The following is a 20,024-nucleotide window of genomic DNA, read 5'->3' as shown; positions in this document are numbered from 1 at the left end:
CTGATACAGAAATTTTGCTAATGACTCTGAGAGCTTATTGATTCATTATCTAGTGGAGATATGAGTAAGGTGTCACTGTGTCTACAGTTTTGAGTCTTGTTTGCCAGCATGATTGCTCTACTATGAGACTTTGCAGTTGACTACCATGCTCTACTGTAGGAAATACCATGACCGTTGAGTCTGCCTGCTGCTTCACCTCATATTTAGTCACTGTTCACTAAGCAATGTGCTTTAATTCTCCTACATATCATCTTAGGGCTGTGCTTGGCCAAGAGTTTGCTATCCAGTCTCTTCTGATGGATGGTGTCATTTCTCCACCCTGCAGATCAGATCATGTCTTTGAAGAAGTCTGGAGTCTCTGGCAACCCCATTTACTCTTAATCTCAGGAACATATTTCTTTCATATCAATTAGCATAATTTTAATTATCTGGATGTATTTACTTTCTTATATGTCTCTCCCACTAGATTATAAGCCCTTTTGAAAAAAGGTTTCTTCCTGTTTCACTTGTAATTGAACAGTCAGAACCTACCATAAAAGTTTTCCAGTGGGTATTTGATGAATGAGTAGTATTAGCGCCTATACCATCTGAGGTTAGGAATACAGTTTCTATAAGCAGAAACGATTTTGAGTTTATTAGAAGCTGTGCTGCAATCCCATTTTACATAATTAAACACAGTTCTATTTAATTGTGAGAAAATATTCAGCCACAAAACAACATCTATGGGAATAAGCCGGAATAGATGTTTCAGATGAGAAGAAAATAAGGGCTTTCATTTCAGTGTCCAAAAGGGGAAATAAACCTACTTCTTAAAAATAAGTTAGCCAGCTTTTAGGCCATAATTATTTCTGTCTGATTTGAGAAAGATGAGCCCTGCTAGGTTTGTTCTGTTTCTCTGTCCAAGCAAACTAATTAACAACTTCCATAAACATGGGTTTTGAGCCCTAGGAGGATCAAAACCACTAGTATAACTCCCAGATAAAAGTTCCTACGAATGTTATCATTCAGCTAAAAGTCTGGAGACTGAAGTCTCAAATTTATTTGTTCCTTTTTCGGGACGCTGCTCTGTTAAAACTTCTAACACATCCTTGGAATTATTTCCATTTGGAAGTAAGGGAAGTTTTACAAACATCCGGGCTCATGTTGCACTTGGGTAAGTTGCTCAGACTAAAATATTCAGGGACAACACTGCCTTACATAGATAAAAGATTCTCATTATTTGTGTAGAAACAAACTCTTGAAGGATGTTAAGCACATGACTCAGAAGAAATGTTTAATAAATAGAAAGATTTGTCCCTGTGTAGAAGAATCGAACTACCTGAAGGAAGGTCTAGATTTGCCTTGTAGTCTTCTGACTGAACTAACACCTGGATGTCTCCAATCTCCCCCTTATAATACAGACACTGCCAATAATCCTCTTCTTAAATATTACTTGATGCATGTCAACGAATGTTTCAGTTCTTTCATGAGGAACTAGAAGAGGTTCAAAGCCTCAGGTTGTGATGGAAGTGCTAATTACACTACTCTGACCCGTATTAAGATATCAAACCAAACCCCATAATATGTTTACTTATACTTAATTAAAAATAAAATTAAAGCAAATGTCTCATTGATACCACCCACTGCTAAAACCTTTTAAAGCTCTTTGCAAATTTGTTCAAATCCAGTGTCCATACTTATTTTCTATTACTCCTGAAACTGCCCCACCAGATGGCCAGACATCATGACTCCCATCTCCTGACAATGCTTCTCAGCCTATGGGAAGAAGGCTGAGGTCATGCTATCCCTCCTCTACATCACCCACCACCTCCCTTGGATTTTCGTTGAGCCAGGTCTGCCTCCCCTTCTCATGAAGGCTCATATGCAGAAGGATCCAATTCTGAGCTCCCACAGGATTCAGAATCAGCCTCAAGTCCTGCTGTTAGTTATGCTTCACATTGTTGGATTGTTTCTTTACACAGCATTGTTGTTTTGTTTCTTACATTCTTAGGTAGGTGTCAGTGACTCCAGAAATCAGAGTAAGGGCCCCTCACCGGTGGACTTGTACTGGATCTGATCATTCTTTATCCTTTCAGTAGTTTCCTTTTTCTGGAAGGTAGACTGAATGGGTTTTTGTTCCTTGACAACAAATATAGCTTGAATAAGGCAGATAGCATTTGTATACACTTAAGATAAGAATCACCAAATCGACATGGGATTATTTTTCATAATTTCAAAACTTTGTAATCACATCTATCCATCTTTTAAAACAATACTGGCTGCACTTATCTTTTTAAAATGCTCATTTAAAATATGCAGATTCCTTGCACCTATTTCTATTTCTGTCAAAGAATCTTTTGGAAAGGAGCCCTACGAATCAGTGTTGTAGACATGATTCCCAGGTGATCTTTAGATATCCTTCAAAAAACATAAGGGATGGGTGATACTGACACTCAAGTCTTTGATATGGTGAAGGTGGAAAGAAGAAAAGAAAGTAATTCCCATGCCTGCAAATCAGAGTTTTTTGTTTTTTGGTTTTTTTTTTTTTGTCAGTCCTGGGGCTTGAACTCTGGGCAATTCAGCTCAAGGCTAGCACTTTACCACTTGAGCCACAGAACCACTTCTGGTTTTCTAGTGGTTAACTGGAGGTAAGAGTTTCATGGCCTTGGAAGTGGCACTATGGCTCAAGTGGTAGAGCGCTTGCCTTGAGCTGAAGAGTGCAGGGACAGCATCCAGGCCCAGAGTTCAAGCCCCACGACCGACCAAAAAAAAAAAAAAAAGAGTTTCATGGCCTTTCCTGCCTCAGCTGGCTTTGAACCATAATTCTCAGTTTCCTGAGTAGCTAGGATTACAGGCGTGAGCCACCAGTGCCCGGTGGAAATTAGGTATTTTAACCAATAATCCTTGTAATCTTCATATTAGTTCATTCCTTAACTCTTAGAAAAAGAGTAAGTATTTATGGATCTAGTAGTGATAAGTGCTTGGGTTGGTATTTAAGTTCTAGGCAATCAGCTCTCAGATTTTGTCCTTCTTGCTCTACTATTTTCCTTGAAGGGTCTCATGTTACATGGAGGCACAGCCATGTGGAAGCTTCCTAGATTTCTGAGAAAGCTGGCAGTTCCCAAGCTCTGGTGAGCAATGCCTGGGTTAAGACATCAAACTTAAAGAGGACAATGATCAAATCTCACTCTGGACTTGAATCCTGGATATCAAGTGTGGAGCCTATGAGCTCTCGCTGCTCACAGTGGCATACCTGCCTGGTCACAGCACCTAAAGATAGAGGATGTGGTATTTTCTGATAGCATTACAAGGGTAGCATACACACTGGCCTACCAGCTGAGGTTTTAAGGATCAGAAACATTCAGTTTCCCAGTTGGACCAAGGGTCGGACCTCTGACTGAAGGGTACAGAAGAAAGACCTCAAAATCCAATATTCTATTCACCATCCAGGAAAAGGATTCCAGAAACCCATCTGCATGTGTGAAGAAGAACTGGCAACTGAGAACACCTGAAGCACAGTGAAGCCACCCTCTTTGGAGGTCTGTGTCAGTAGTCAATCTTGGCTGACCATTATAACCTGGAGAAATCTCAAAAATTCCCAAAGCCTAGGTTACACCTCAGACCTGAGACTTAATCATCAATATTAAAAAAAAATCTCTCCAGCTGATTTCAGTAGACAACCTGGTCTTAGGTGCTTGCAATGGCAAGAGATTAAGGTTCAGCCTGCTGATGTTCTGATGGCGGCTTGTGTTTGGTTATGGCTGAGAAAAGCAGAGAAGGAGTGTAGCAATGGGTCAGATACAAACCATCAGCTACATTTTATCGTGCGTGAGAACGACTGCCTCAGGTCTGGCTCACTGCCGGAGCAGGACCCCTCTCAATTTTAAATTTTCCATTGTTGGGTCGAGTCACCTCAGAAGGAGAAAAGAAACAGGAATTGAAGATTGAAGAGGAATGTGGATCATGGTAGACACAAGATACAGGAAAGTACGCTCTCTCAAGCAGAAAAAGAGCAGCCTCAGAAAGAAGGACAGGGGATTGGTTGCAGGCTGGAGCCAGAAAAGGACCCCAGAGGAAGCTATTTACTCACTGAGTGGATGATGCCTTGTAGAGCCTGGAAACCGTCATTCACCGGAAACACATGATCCTTACTGTCCGCAATCCGGGCCAGCTGAGAACAGGACAGACACAAAATGCACACAGAGATAAGGATGTGTCCAGTGTGGAGTGCTTAGGAATGCTACTGTGTACGACCCTCACTTAGTTTTAAAAAAGGAGAGATATGATGCTTTCCTGGTTTTATAGGCCTCAATAAAGTACCTTCATCACCAAGAGCTTTCCAGGGTTCTGTGGAGCAGGCCCCAGGGGAGGCTCCAGCTTTTAGGTCACCCAGTTGGATGATATATTGATAGGTTGATATATTTATGGATTTGGGGGTAGGCCATTGGCCCAGTTTTCTCCCATTCACCCAAATTCCTGATTGCAACTTTATTCAAATCAAACAGACTCAGGCTTCCTTTAGAGCAACTTTAAAAATAAAGTCAGGCTTTGTTGTTGGCAAGGCCTCCAACCTTTCACCTGAACTGCTGAGGAAAGAATGGGGGCTTGCGATTGCTTCGGCTGCTCTGGCTTTATAGAGCAGAGGATTGAGGGCAGAGATTCAGATCTGTGAGCTTTTCCACCCTGCACATTTCTGTGTAGTTCTGGGATTGCACCAGTCATAGCCTGTGCTGGTGTGTAGCTATGGTTTCACACACACGGTTTACTCATTTTACTGAATGCAAATGTAAAATATCCTTACTATGAAACAAGGAAAATTCCATGTGTTAAAACAAAACAAAAGTCACTCATACCTCTTCCATACCAGTCATTCTATGTCTATATTTATTAATAATTTCATATATACAGACTTCCACGCTTCTTCAATGCAAGCGCATACATACATACTTAAAAGTGGGCATATACTATTTTCTGTGCTTTGTAATCTTGTTCATTTAGCAATGTGCCATAAGGGTTTTCATGTGTTATTATAACAAAAAGAAATTATGAACTACCCTGAGAAACTATTGTTTAGTTTAATAGATTTTCACAATTTACTTGTACATATAAGTACAAGTACTTGTAAGTAACTTTTTGGCTTATGTGGCCAATTAACTCCGTATTTCTGTATTGAAAATGCATTGCATTTTTAATAGGTGAAAAGGATTGCTTGTCATTTGAGTAAGAAAATCATACTTGCCAAATTATTTTCTTTTAAGAAACAATTATTCCAAGTTAACTCATATCTGGACTTTTTGGTTTTGTTATATGCTGGCCCTGGGGCTTGAACTTAAGGCTTGGGCACTGTCACTGAGCATTTATGGTCAAGACTAGTAGTGTTCTACCTTTTGAGCCACAGCTCCACTTCTGGCTTTAATTTTTTTTCCTTGTAGTTAATTGGAGAAAGGGTTTTACAGACTTTCCTGCTGGAGCAGGCTTCAAACTGTGATCCTTAGAACTCAGCCTCCTAATAGCTAGGATTACAGGTGTGAGCCACCAGTGCCCAGCTCCCATATCTGGTCTTGATACTTTGGCAAGTCAATGTTCACTAAGAAGGTCAACTAAGAAACATACTGCCTGGATAGTCTGTGTTGAAGACCCCAGGTGCTTCCCCAAATGACTTCGTATCCCTTACACATCCAGTAATCCCACCTGCTGAGTATTTCTGCAAAAATAACATACCTAAGGTTTATACTTGGAGGCTCCCTGTGCTGGATGCACATATTCTCTACCATTCATCGTTCAGTATATTCTTAAGCCAAAAGAAATTCACGATCATACCTGTGTTTCATTGAAATCTTTCACTCCAACACAGTAAACAATTGCACCAAGATCTCGGGATCTGTTAGCCTGGATCAAGAAAACAAAGGATATTAGAAAGAGATGCCATGACAAATGTGTTTCTGTTGGCTTTACCAAGTAGTAGTGCCAGTTATTTATAGAGCATCTACTATGTGCCAGATATCATACTGGAGAAAACAATCCCTGTTCCCAAGGAGCTCCTATGCCAGTGAACAGTGCAATCTAACACAATGCAAGGTGGAGCAGAGGAGAGCAGGTAGTCCAGATAGTGCTGAAAGGACCCCTGGAGAAGAGTATTGAGAAAAGTACTGACTTTGAAAGGAGGAGGAAAGGGAAACATTGGGCTACAAATCACATAAACAATTCTGGGAAATATTTACCTTTTCCATTGCTCTGAGGTATTTTTTATTGGCATACTTTTTGTTGCTTGTAATGACAGCATGATATCACACAAAAATGTGGCCCTCAGGTGTACATGAATTGGATGCTTGATTTTACTTTGTAAAGTGTTCTGGGGATTAAATGAGAAAATATACACAGAGCTCCTCACATAAAGTCTAGAACATTGCAGATGTTCATGGATGCTAGCATCCTTTAGCAATAAAGCCTGTAGGATATATTTGAACAGGTGAGCCATGACCTTCTGTATAAGAGACCATTGAAAGCATCTGGGACTGGGCTTGATTTTAATATTTGTTTTATTAATGGCTGTGGTATCTGTTTTCCAGCTTCTTCTGTTTCAGAATAGAAAACAAAAATTGGACAAACTTGGCACGTTCTGCAGGTGCTCAATAAATAACTGATACTATGCATACAGTAAGTGCTAATATATACATGTTGGTTTGAACTGTGCTATTGTCCTCTCCTCTTCAGGACACAAACCCATTGACGTCTGACACTGAATTCTGAGAGGGACAGACACATGCCTTTTCCTCCTCAGTGTTGGAAATATCCCCCACTTCTTTCATGAGAAAAGAATCTTTTACGTTTAGTGTTGCCTCAACCTTATCACTAAGAGCTCTGTGACTCCTCTCTGCTGATTGGGGTTTCTATAGAATTAACAAGAGCCATTTCTTTATAATTTGAGACTTATCTTTCTTTCCCAGAAAGCTTGCTTTATTGGCATTGGCATTCCAAATATATTTTTCAAGTCTGTATGTGCCATACCTAACATTCCTTTCTGCTAACCCCTATTTTAAGCCGCAGACATAAATAATTTGTTTTATTTCCATTTCTCTCCTTATTAGGTTTTTCATTTGACTTGGCTGTTATTTAGTGCCCAAATAAGCCATTTTGCGTTCCCATCCCAGGGTTTCAATTTTAGAATACAGAAATGCATGATTTCCCAAATGCTCAGGGATGTCTGTCATGCTAACTTCCATGTTCCCCTTGTTGAGTAATCCTCTGTGCTAAAATCAGTGAAAGACAGATGTTTTTTCATGGTTAAGATATTCAATCACCTATGTCTTTAGTGTCTACCCAGTATATGCAAACTCTGAATGAATGAATGAATGAACATATACTTTATACATCTAGAGAGGGTTGAATACTAGTCATGAACTTGAGGAAAACCTAATGCTTTGACTAACTTCTCTTAGCATCTAGACTCTCCATCTCTAAATGCCTGCTTCCTTCTTGTGTTTCTAGCTTGGTCAAAACGAGCCTGTATCAATCATAAGGCTTAAAACATCCCCATAATTTGTTTCCTTAGGCTAAGTGCACATATAATTCAACTCAAACCTACAGTGGGAAGATTTTCTAAGTAGAAAGATATCTTTACCATTCTTGACTAAATGTCTTTTCTAAGTCTCATTTGATGATCCCAAAGCTTCATTCAGAGAATTAGTTTGCTTGGTTTTGAGAAAAAAAATATGTCACTATGATTGTAGTTTTGGGACTGTTTGAGAGGGGAAGGGAGAGGTGAAGAGGGGAAGGGAATGATGAAGGGTGAAAATATATTGCATGGAAATATGAAGATGGCATAAAAAATCTCACTGAAAGCTGTTGAATATGGAGAAGGGAGGAGAGAAAAGTAATAGAGGGGGTTAATCTGATTAGAGTATAATACATGCATTAGAAAAAGAAAAATATAGGAAAGATTACTATCAACTCGGCTAGCAAATAGTGCTCTACTTTGTTTCTTAGAGAAGAATCTCATCAATGGTTAGTACATTCTGGGAAGACTGACTTAAATGTTTTAAGTGATTCTTCCTCCTTCTCTTGCTTTAGTAGAAAAGAAAATATGGGGGAAAATGGAAGAAAAATGGTACCAGTATGGCATATGGCATTTGAAAACTGCTAATACAATGCCTTTAATAAAGGTGTAGTTGGCATTTTTATTGCTCACAGCATAGAATGATATGTAAAAAAATTCATGGTTGATGAAAAATATCAACCATGTATAAAACACAAAAATTCATGCTCAAAATGAGTTATGAGCTGGGCGCCAGTGGCTCATGCCTGTAATCCTAGCTACTCAGGAGGCTAAGATCTGAGGATCATGGTCCAAGGCCAGCCAGGGCAGGAAAGTCTGTGAGACTCTTATCTCTAATAAACCACCAGAAAGTCAGAAGTGGCACAATGGCTCAAGTGGTAGAGTGCTAGCCTTGCTCTGAAGAGCTCAGGGACAGTACCCAGGCCCAGAGTTCAAGCCCTATGAATGACAAAATAAAAAAGAGTTATGATTACTTTTATATATGAAACACTGTTTCACTCAGGGTTTTGTTTTGTTTTTTTACAGAAAATACTTATCATTTTGCCTGAGTGCAGAAGAGAGTGACCCAGTTCAGGGAGAAGTCCTGTTTCCATGCTTTTGCTTTTGTGTAGGTGGGGAGGAAGAAGTTCTGAGGATCAAACCCAGGCCCCCACACAGGCTAAGAATATGTTTTACCATGGAACCACCCCAGAGATTGTTTAGATACAAGCTAGACCCCTACTTACCTCCCTCTCTGAGTAGAAAAAGAGATCTTCATGGAGTTCACCATCAGTTAAAGCAATGATGACACTGGCTGTCCTGTACCCTGCCCGAAGCAACAAAGAAACATTCAGTTACACTGTTCCTTCCAGGAAAAGGTCTCAGCCCTGGGGTTTTATCTCTTTGAAGCTCAACCTCCTGAAGTCAATAGTGTGAAAATATCCATTTTTTTTTCCTTTGGGGTCTGGATCAACTCCAGCATGAAGAATATTTCTTAGAGACATTCAGGGGGAATTGGTTTTGCTTCTGCATTTCTCAGCCTCTTCTCAACAAATGGCCATACTTGGTGATCCTCTTCTAGTAGCAGTTCTCTTAATGGCTATCCATTGAGAGTAAACTAAGCCGCTTGAGCTTTAGTGGCCCTTCTCTCATATTGTAGTTGAGCACATGTAACACCTCCTGACAGTTTGACAGAAGGTAGTAGTTACCAAGATTTACAAGCTGATTGGAAGTAGTGTAGCAGTTGGCAAAATCTACTAGCATTCTCTCAGTGATATTTAGACTTCTAGCACCAATGCTCATAGCTGATTTATTAGCAAGCTTTGATAGTGATACCAGGACTATTCTATTTATTGTGGTTTAAAACAAACAGCAAGTAGATGCTTCTGAGGAAGCAAATACCTACTCAGGCCCACCTTACACCATGATCCTTCTAATGTACAGTCTCCTGGGTAGCTGGGATCTCAGGTTTGTACCAGTACACCTGGCTTATTGATAGAGATGGAAGTCTCAATAATTTTTTGTGGGGGCTGGCCTTGAACCTCAATTCTTCTAATTTCTGCCTCCCTAATAGCTAGAAGTATAGATTTGAGCCCCCATGCTCACATGCTCAGCCTAGTGAACCTCTTTTAAGAGATTTGCCTGAAAGGTTTCCATGAAAGACACTATAGTAATAATAGCTAAAATAATAACAATAATTATTATTGTTATTTCTAGGCCTTTTGCTAAGTATGTCTTGCACTTAAACAAAGCAAAATTTAAACCAACCTTGACTCTTCTCTTTTTGTTTCCAGTACTGGAATCCAACTCACAGTCTTGGGCTTGCAAGACAGGTGCAGTACCATTGGAGCCACAACTCCATCTCCTTTTTCTTTAGTTACTTTAAAGGTAGGGTAGGATTTTATGCCTAAGCTGGCCTGGGATGTGATCCTCCAAATTTTGCTTCCTTATAGTTTGGACCATTGTGCCATTGTGCTTTGCTTATAGCTAGGATGACAGGTTATACCACCTTGCTCAACCATTAGTTGAGATCAGGTCTCATGAACTTTTATACTTAGACTAGTCTTGAACTTTGATCCTCTAATCACTGCCTCCCAAGTAAGTAGGATTACAGGCTTGAGCTACTTCATCTGGCGTGGTATCTAGATCTTAATATTATACCCAGTCATACTTGTTCGGACATCTCTCCCATTTTAATGAATACCTCAATGAATAACCTTGTACATGTGAATTCTCATAGGGTATAATACTTCCTGGGTTTTAAAATAATAAATTTTCTCTTTATAATTTATTCGTTCCACCATTAGTTGATCATTCATTAACTTCAGGCTAACACAGGATATAATAAAGAGGTTTGGATCTCAGAGAAGGTCAAGATAATGAGATTTGAAGCAAAAATTCAAGACTTTACATTACTTATCCAAGTATTTTCTAGTTTAATGAATTCAAAATGTAAAATTATTCATGGGAATTGCAGGCTGGAGTCACAATTGGTTCTTAATTACTTTTACATAACTTTTGGATTTCGACCTGCTATTTGCCATCTTTCTATGCATTCTTGGGCTATGTGTACCAAAGATTTACAGACAATATCATATGTGCATTCTGAAAAGTAGGGCTCTGCTTTCTCAGAAGCAAACAGAAAAATGTTAAATATCTCAAAATGGTGCTTTATACAGCAGGCTTACCTTGGCTATTTTCATAATAAATCTGCTCACTGGCCTGAAAAACACACAAACAAATTATTAGACATAGAACTACTGTTTATCACTGCAAATAGCACATTGGACATTGGGTTCTGATGTTCATAGGTTGCCAGGCTCAGTCTCCATCTTTATGTGATCCACCGAGGATTCACTCAAATATCAATGGATGGCCTTCACATACGATTACACTCATACTTCAGTCATATAGCCATGAACATGTTCAATGTCTAGTTGAACTCACTGAAATTCTGTCTTGACTACTGCAGCTGCCATCACAAAGATCATGCTGGGAATTGAGGAGACTTGTGTGCACCATGATGTGTGAGTCATCAGGTCACAAAAACTCCATTGGTATCAGTGATGGAAGGAGGAAATCCATTTCCTCAGTGCTTTTGGATGTAGTTGTCACTGTCTAAGCTCATGGTGGGGAGTGTAATTGTACTCTCTGGTCACTGGGTATGTTCAGCCCCCTTAATGCATGTGCAGTTACCCCTATGTGGACATTCCATATCACACTTTATACTTGGAGTTGAAAACTGTCTTGAAATTACCCTTTCAAATCCTTCATGCATGTATGTGTCTCCTCCTGGCAGAACTTTCTGGAGTTCTTCAAGGCCTTGACGGATCTGTTCCCTGAAAACCAACAAAACCCTGTTAGTCATATTAGATAATTATTTTTTTCTGTGGCTGCTGATAGTTATATGTACTGGTCTCTTTTTTCCTTCCTTCCTTCCTTCCTTCGTTCCTTCCCTCCTCTTTCTTTCTTTCTTCCTTTCTTTCTTTCTTTCTTTCTTTCTTTCCTTTTCCTCTTTCTCTTCCTTCCTTCCTTCCTTCCCTCCCTCTCTTCCTCCCTCCCCCTTCTCTCTCTCTCTTTCTTTCTCTCTCTCTCTCTTTCTTTCTTTCTGTCTGTCTGTCTGTCTTGTCTTTCTTCCTTTCTTTCTTTCCCTGTATTAGGGCTTCGACTCAGGGCCTGGATGCTATCCCTGAGCGTTTCTGCTCAAAGCTGGTGCTCTATCACACAAGCCCTCACTCCACTTTCCAGCTTCCCCACCCCCCACTAAATTGGAGATAAGACTTTCACAGACATTCCTGCCTGGACTGGCTTTGAACCATAATCCTCAAATCTCAGCCTCCTGTGTAACTAGGATTACAGGTGTAATTAGCCATCAGAGCTCAGTGGTACTGGCCCTCTTATTTACCTACATGCTACTCTATTGTCCTAACAATCCTCCTAAAGTCATAGGATGGAAAGTCTGTACAATATTATCCATCCAGGGTGAGCCACAGATAAGATGAGTTACATTACATGGACTGAGGGAAAGGACTTTCCTGCAGGAATCTTTATTTGCTTGCGAAGATCTTCCTTTTCTGTAACAATAACAACTTTTTCCCTCCATGTCCACAAAGAATCTTAAAATGCATTGCTCCTGAGGGGACACACAGCAAATGTAGGCAAAGATGCGAAAGGTTCTCATAAGCCAGGAAGTGTAGAGAAGCAGCAGCCAGAGGCCACTGCAAGGACGTGGGAGAGAAGCAGAGACGCTCAGACCAAGTTGTGCCTGCCATGCTCATGGCTGTGCCAAAGGAAACCATGCAGTCGGTTTGCAAATAAAAGTCCAGGGAATCTATGCTTTCCAGGACAAACTAGAGTGTTTGCTGTGGCTGGTGCCTGTGTTTTCTCACTCTGGTTGCTGAAGGTGACTGTAGGGGTAGGAAGAGGAAGTGTACAGCTCATGGGAAAGAGCAAATGGTGGGTGAGACACGCCAATGGTGTGGGTGCCAAGTGAAATCCTTGTGGAGCATTTTCTCTGTTGTCTAAGATGTCCACACTCTTGTTCCTGGCTTTTATACAGTTCCATACTGGGCTGTAAAAGTGTAATTTCTGAGAAACATAACCTGATAAGAGGTTTTTAAACTATATGCCATAAGAGGGGTTGAAGTTGTCTTCCTCTTACCGGGATCTTTTCAGTGACAGAGGGCACAGAGACACTATTTAAAGAAAACTCCTCCTGGGTCAGGAAAGAACCTCACCATCTACAAACCACTGTTTAGAAATTTCTGATTTCCCCTCATGAAAACCTTTCACTGTTGGTATTGTTGCTCCTATGATACCGTAGAGAACTCTCAGACTCCAAGAGCTTAGGTAGAAGAGCAGAGACTGGATGTCAAATCTGACTCTCACCATGCTTTCTATTATTCAAAGCAGCCTCTGGCCTGGAGCAGTACTGAGACTGGGAAGCTCTCAGTAACACCTGTATCACAAAGAGCAGTGGCCATGACTAACATGGCTGGGTCCTGTATGCCAAGTTCAGGTTTTTTGCTAGTTCAAGCACCAGCTTGAACTCTGGGCCTGGGCTCTGTCCCTGAGCTCCTTTTGCTCAAGGCTACTGCTCAACCACGTAAGCCACAGTATCACTACTGGCTTTTTCTGTGATTGGAGGTAAGAGTCTCATGGACTTTCCTGACTTGGCTAGCTTTGAACTGTATTCCTCCTGAGTAGTTAGGATTATAGGCTTGAGCCACTGGTGCCCAGCTCTGGGCTTAGTTTTTAACACATGGAATGCATTTCATCCAGTTTAGACTGTGATAGCTTTCTGAAGTACAAGCTACTATGTCCTTTATTGCACAGGTAAGGAAATGGAGTCGCAAAAGGCTAAGAAATCTGTCTAAGGCATTACAACTAGTCAGTGGTGGAGGTGGGGGGGTGGGAGTGTGGATTTAAACAAGAGGTCTTGCTCCTGATTGGTATGATAAATGATTTCTTCAGTGAGTGAATGAGTGAAATAATATTGGTTTATCCTAGCAATTACTTGGAAAGTAATTGAATGAACCAAATCCTAAGTGACAAGTGATGTGATGGGTAGCCATGAGTGAGATAGGATCACCAGGCTGTCGGGAAGATTCTGTGTGTGTGCGTGTGCGTGTGCGTGTGTGTGTGTGTGTGTGTGTATACATTCCTGGGGCTTGAACTCCTGGCCAGGTAATGTCCCTAAGCATCTGTGTTCAAGGCTAGCACTCTACCACTTAAGCTCCACTCTACAGCTCTACTTGCAGCTTGGGGAAGTTGATTGGAGATAAGAGTCTCATGGACTTCCTTGCTTGGGCTGGTTTTGAACTGTGATTCTCAGAGCTCAGCCTTCTGAGTAATTAGGATTATAGGTATGAGCCACTGGCATCCGGATGTTAAGAAGTTTTAAAGACAAACTGAAAGGGTCTTAGCCCAGGCCTGTTCCCTAGGCTGCTGATGCTTCTCAGGGATGATATTTAAGACTGTATCAGCCATTTGGAAAAGGCACTGACTAATCTTATTAGTGCTCAGATATCAGACCTCATGCCAGCTGCCCAAGTTAGAAACTAGAAACCATCCTTGATCCCTTGGCTTTTCCCTCTCCTTCATTCACCATCATTCCCCTACATTCACCATCAGCAAATTATGTTGGATTCACTCCAGAGAAGTCTAGAAATGGCTCAGTCCCTTCTGCTTGCACCATGGTCTGAGCCATCATCTCCTGCTGAGACACAGGGCCAGTCATCTGTCCTCTTGCCCTCTCTTCTGTTCACTCTCCACTCCATATAAAAGTGGCTGCCAATAGTCTTGTTTGACAATAAACAATAAATCCCAATGAGGCTGCTGAGGGGCAGGGGTAAAACGAACCTCCATATACTATTAGTGTGAATGTAAATTAGTTCAGTCACTATGGAAATCAGTATGGAGATTCCTCAAAATATTCAAACTATCATTTGAATATCTGATCCTATTCTGCCATTCCTAGGTATATACTGAAAGGAATGTAAGTCAGCACACAAAGAGATACCTACTTACTTGTGTTTACTATATAGCACTGTTTGCAACAACAAACAGTTATGGGATCAGCCTAGGCTAATGAAAATGTCTCACCTATACACAAAATGGAGTTTTGTTCGGCCGTAAAGAAAATAAATTATGTCATTTGGAGAAAAATAGAAAATAAATTATGTCATTGGAGAAAAATAGATGGAATTGAGTTGTTTTGTTTATTAAGTGAAGTAAGCTAGCTTCAGAAAGACCAATAATGCATGTTTTTCTCTCATGGGTAGAATTCAGAGGGAGAAAAGGGACATAAAAATCAGAGGGATTATTGGTGATATGAAAGGGGATGGGTGAAGGAGTAAAAAGAGTAGCAGAATGGATTAATATGATCTAAGTATGGTATATACATATATGAAACCATCACAAAAACCCCATTGCTTTCTAAATTAATACACATGATTAAGATAGCAAATTTGATCTTGTTCTTTGGTTAGAGACGAGAGAAGTCTGGGAAATTTTGGTAACACTAACTGAATCCTGTGTTAATACAGAAGCTTAAAAAAAAAAAGAAGCCTTAAAAAATAGGCATGTGGGGGTGTGGAAAAGGTTCCTGGGCTGCACTGAACTTTTGCTCTGCCAAATAAAGTCTGGGAACTAGAGTAGTTTCCTCTAAGCTTATTTCCTTTTCTTTACAAGTATTTTATTGAGCTTTTTTTTTTTTAAACCAGAAAAGGCAAAGGCTCTTTGGAACATGTCCTTATTGATGCTTTGTATCTAGCAAGCTATGAACTCATTGGTGCCAACAGTGATGGCAACTTCCTGTTCTTCCAGTTTCTCAAGAGATCATGTATCTTTGGCCTCACCCACTACCCTGCCCACTTGTAAGCACCTATAACACCCAAACAAACAAAACAGATGGATCAGTGGGAATCGTGAACCTGTTGTAATTCTGGGCCACCAGAACTATTAATACTCTTTATACTGTCTTAGAAACTGAAGAAAATTGGGAGAGAGATCTTTTAAAGGATGATAAGAACCTCTCTGGGAACTCATTATCAAGTGCAATGCTATCTTCCTGGGAAATGACAGAGGCTGGGAATCCTACACAAGAGGCTGCTACCCTAAGGTCTTTTTTCCCTTGGTGGTTTCACACATCTGCCAGTGTTCTTACTTGGAAGTCAAGTATTTTCAGATCACATTTTTTGTGTGTTTTTTTTTTTTTTGCAATCCCTCAACATTTAATGATGGGGCATTGATATGTGATTGTTGAGTCAATGATTCCAACTTGGGGGCACAATTTAATCATAGATACTATACTGAGCAGATACCAAGCTCCCAGGAACTTCTAGGTTTATAGAAGTAATAGGTAGGGAAAAATCTGTCCATGTCTTTTAGGCGTTTTGTTGGAGAAATTTTTCTCCACTTTAGGAGGATTACTTTCTGAGGTTCTCCTGTGACACCTTGATTATATTTGCTAATGACAGTATTAAAAGATTAACACATATAGTCAGGTCATGAAGTACTTTAACAAGTAACTCACATTCCCTCTGTAAAATTTCCCTTAAGTCACACAGCAGTACCAGATTTTTGTTCTATTTAAAAAACAACAACTTCTGAAACCATCCCAAATACCCTGACATAGGTTCTGTATTGAGGAGTTCCTTGCCTCCTTGTAGTAAAGCTCCTGCAGAGTTAGACTTTCCTCAAATGCTTTCAAGTCGTTGGCTTTGGAGTCTCAACTTATATATTCAACATGCCACTATTTATTAACACTGATCACACTCACACTACATTTCCCTATGGCTTTGTGACTCCTTTTGTTGCATGAACAGAACACATAATTAAAGGAATTTTGCTGATACTTCTGACATCATGAAGTGCCACAAGGAACTGTATTTCAGTAATCTGTAAATAGACATCATATTTGGAAAATTTTCCCTAAGAATAGGCCAACTTGATTAGTGGTAACAAGATGCTTGCTGAATCTAATGTACTGTTCTAATATATCTTAGTGAGGTATAATTTATATGCAATATGTATGTAAATATAAATATATATTCTACTTGTTTCCTTTATAATTACTGAATTTATTTCTATGAAGTTGTTCATATTGCCCCTTTACCTTCTAGCATCTGTAGGATCTTTAGTAATATCCCCTCTTTCGTTACTGATGTTATTTGCAAGTTGCATTTTTTCTCTTCTAGTAAAATCAGTCTCTAGAAACTTTATTTATCTATTTTTCCTCTCATTTATCCTTAAGTAGTTGCATGCAAGAGTGTAAGTTCACCATAGATATTTAAAAATACTCAAGTTAGGGTTTCGTTGGTTTCTCTATTTCTCTGCTTTCAATTTTATTGATTCACTTACTATTCTTTTTCTTTCCCACTTACTTGAGTTTAATAAGACCATCCATTTTTAGCTTCACCAAGTAGAGAAGCAAATTACTGCTAAGTTTTTTTAAACCTTTCTCCTTTTCTAAAATATAACAGAGCTATGTGGTCCTCCTAAACATCACGTTAGCCGCATCTCATAAATACTCATGTTTTGGATTCTCATTATCACTTAGAAACATTATCTAACTTCCTGTGTGATTTTTCTTTGAGCCATGGATTTTCTTTGATTTCTTTATATATCTCTAGTTTTTAGCTTGACCTCTACTATGTCTGATATTAATATAATCATCCCTTAATATTTTTGATTAGTGCTTGCACTGTGTACCATTTTCTCAGTCTTCTCACTTTAACCTATTTATATTTAGTGTGAATCTTGTAAACATATGTGATTGTTTATAAGAGATCATACCTCCCAGTATTCCTATCCTGTCTCTGCACTAACTTGCTTCATCAGTACTCAGGATAAAAGCCAAAATTCTATTTGTACTTGTTAGTGAGGGTTGCCTTCTTGGAATGTTGTCGCTACCAAGGAGGAAAATTGATTTTCTAGACTCCTTCAGAGTGAAGGATGTGTATGTGTGTGTGTGTGTGTGTGTGTGTGTGTGTGTGTTGTGTGTGTGTGTGTGTGTGTGTGTGTGAGAGAGAGAGAGAGAGAGAAAGAGACTGAGACTCAGCTATTCCAGATGTGTTATTTTCTCTAGCTGAGCCCAATGTCCCCAGCTGGTCCTACAGAGAAATGTGACTGCATAAATAAGTCCACGTAGAACCAGCATATTATTTTGAGTCTCACAGGACTTTTCTGCCCTGGCTGGCTTAAAACTGTGATCCTCAGGTCTCAGCCTCCTGAGTAGCTAGGATTACAGTGCCTTGCTATTGATTTGTATGTTTTAAACTTGTATAAAAAAGTAGTGAGGGCCAGGTAGTGGTGGCATAAACCTATAATCCATCCCAGCTACTCAGGAGGCTGATATCTGAAGATCCTTGTCAGCCTAGACAGACAAATCTGAGAGTCTTATCTCTAAGTAGCCAGCAAAAAGGCAGAGAACACGAGGCCCTGAGTTCAAGACACAGTACCAGCACACACACACACACACACACACACACACACACACACACACACACCAGATCAACAATGCTTGATAAGAAATGTACTCATTACCTTGCTCATGTAATTGTAACCCCTCTGTATGGTATTTTCACAATAAAAAAGGATTGGTTTGTTTTGTTTACTCATTGAAGTATGAGCCTTTTCTTTGTTAGGTGGGGTGAGGGGCTGCAATTTGGATTCCTCTCTGAGCTCAGCTGAACTTAGGCTGAGCTGTACTTTTAATTAGAGAGTCCCCCAGTCATAAGCTCAACTTCTGGCTTTTTGTTCTGTCCCACCCTTTGGGATCATTCCAGAATTTGAGTTGGGAGATGAGATGCAGCTTCACATGTCTTTGCCTGACTTGTGCATTAACTCCAATAAGACTCTAGAATCCAAGCACTAAGAAAACTCATGAGAGTGTGATTTTTCTCTACTTTTCAGCAACTCTCTCACTGTTACTTTCTTGGGGAAAATGCAGAGGTATGTGTGGATAGCAATTATGTGGCTAAGTCTTTTTTTCTCCCCATTTCAGATTCAAATCCTTTCTCTAGGCATAGGATATTGTTTAGAATTTAGCTGACTTTTTCTCATTTTTGCAAAGTCTTTGTCCACAGAAGACCAGCTCTTCCAACTTCCCATATCAAGACCAGGCATCCAACCTCAAGTTTGGAGGATTCGGCAGATCTGTTAAGCTATAAAGGGCTTGTTTCCCTCTAATTCAGTTAATCAGGGCTTCCTGTGTCTCTGCCAACCCCTTTGAAACATATGAATCTTATTTTGTCTGGACTCTTCTGGTTGACCATGGAAATGAAAGTTTTCACATCCTTCTATATTCTAGCCAGAGGCCAGACATACTATTCAAGTTATTTCTAAATGTTAGGAACACATTTGTCTTTAAAAAAAAGGAAGACAAATACTAGAGATTGAGTACCACTATATAAATATACTGTGATAATCAAAAACTTATTTGATCCCACATCTACCTGCAACTATTGGCTTATTTGTATCTTGATTACAATATAGGTTCTGGTTATTCACTTACTTCTCCTGTTTCCTGGTAGAACCTTCCTTCAATTATTCAGTGATCTTTGGATATATTCCTATATTGAATAAGACCAGAAGACTTGGTCTCTTGGTCACGGTGGGATATACCAATGGATAAATGACTAACTTTTGTCAACAGCTTCCTCCTCCTGCTCCTCTTACTTTTTCTTTTCCTCTTCCTTCTCCTTCTTTTTCCCCTTAAGGATTCTCAAATAATCATTTATGTACATTTTTCCTTCTAATGTAGCTACTTCTACAGCGAAGTGTTTTCACACTTAAGCAAGAGGGAAGAGCAACATGTCCTCTTAATATATCTGTGTTTGACTATAAGACCATTCTTGTGCAATTTTGCTTGTGCAATCTCTGGTTCAGATTGAAAAGGGGTAATTTTTAGACTATAGCAGGAGGTGAGAAAGGAGGCGGCTTTGGTGATTGAACAGCTTCTTAGACACAATTTCAAACACTCTTTCAGGTTTTGCAGCGCTCTGGGAAGCTATCGTTGGCTCCTCTTCAGTATCCTCTTATGCAAGATTATATTTTGTTTCTCTCTGCACTCATCTGTCACTGCCACTCCTCCTTTCTCTTTCTATCCTCCTATGCAGTGACATCACAGTTTAAATATTTCTTAGTTTCCTGAGTGATGTACTTTGTACTTTTGTCTCATGTTTTCCTGGTTTGGGATGCTTTTGTTTTAATTTCTTATCTGAAAATTGAAAGTCTTTACCCATTCTGCTGTGTCTTATCTCTACAACTCTACTGAAACTTATCCTGTTGATGTCCTCAATTGCCAGCCCAATAGTAATGTCTTTGGCATCATATTATTCAAACTCTGGCAGCATGACACAAATGACTCCTTCACCACTTCAAATTTTGCTAATCCCATTTTCACCACACCCTTCCCTACTTCATTAGTGGTTCTTTCTCATATTTCTATGTAGGTCTTTCCTCTAGAATTTTAAAGGTTGGAGTGTTCTAGAATTCACCACATTCC

The 20,024-nt window shown here is 39.8% G+C and overlaps 1 protein-coding gene across 1 annotated transcript in view; it reads right to left on the bottom strand.

Annotated features, from left to right (window-relative positions):
* Nucleotides 1-20,024, bottom strand: part of Antxr1 (anthrax toxin receptor 1) — a 212,097-nt gene that overhangs the window by 147,440 nt on the left and 44,633 nt on the right. Inside the window, exons 4-8 of the mRNA XM_013022556.1 lie at nucleotides 11,271-11,352; nucleotides 10,702-10,735; nucleotides 8,761-8,840; nucleotides 5,800-5,868; nucleotides 4,070-4,150 (exon numbers count right to left, since the gene is read on the bottom strand). Of these exons, the coding sequence (XP_012878010.1) occupies nucleotides 4,070-4,150; nucleotides 5,800-5,868; nucleotides 8,761-8,840; nucleotides 10,702-10,735; nucleotides 11,271-11,352 (346 nt within the window). The remainder of the gene's footprint in view (nucleotides 1-4,069; nucleotides 4,151-5,799; nucleotides 5,869-8,760; nucleotides 8,841-10,701; nucleotides 10,736-11,270; nucleotides 11,353-20,024) is intronic.

This window comes from Dipodomys ordii, unplaced genomic scaffold (genome assembly GCF_000151885.1).
Source record: "Dipodomys ordii isolate 6190 unplaced genomic scaffold, Dord_2.0 Scaffold63, whole genome shotgun sequence".
NCBI lineage: Eukaryota > Metazoa > Chordata > Mammalia > Rodentia > Heteromyidae > Dipodomys > Dipodomys ordii.
Note: the sequence above shows the minus strand (reverse complement) of the source record. Positions and strands in the feature narration are given on the sequence as shown.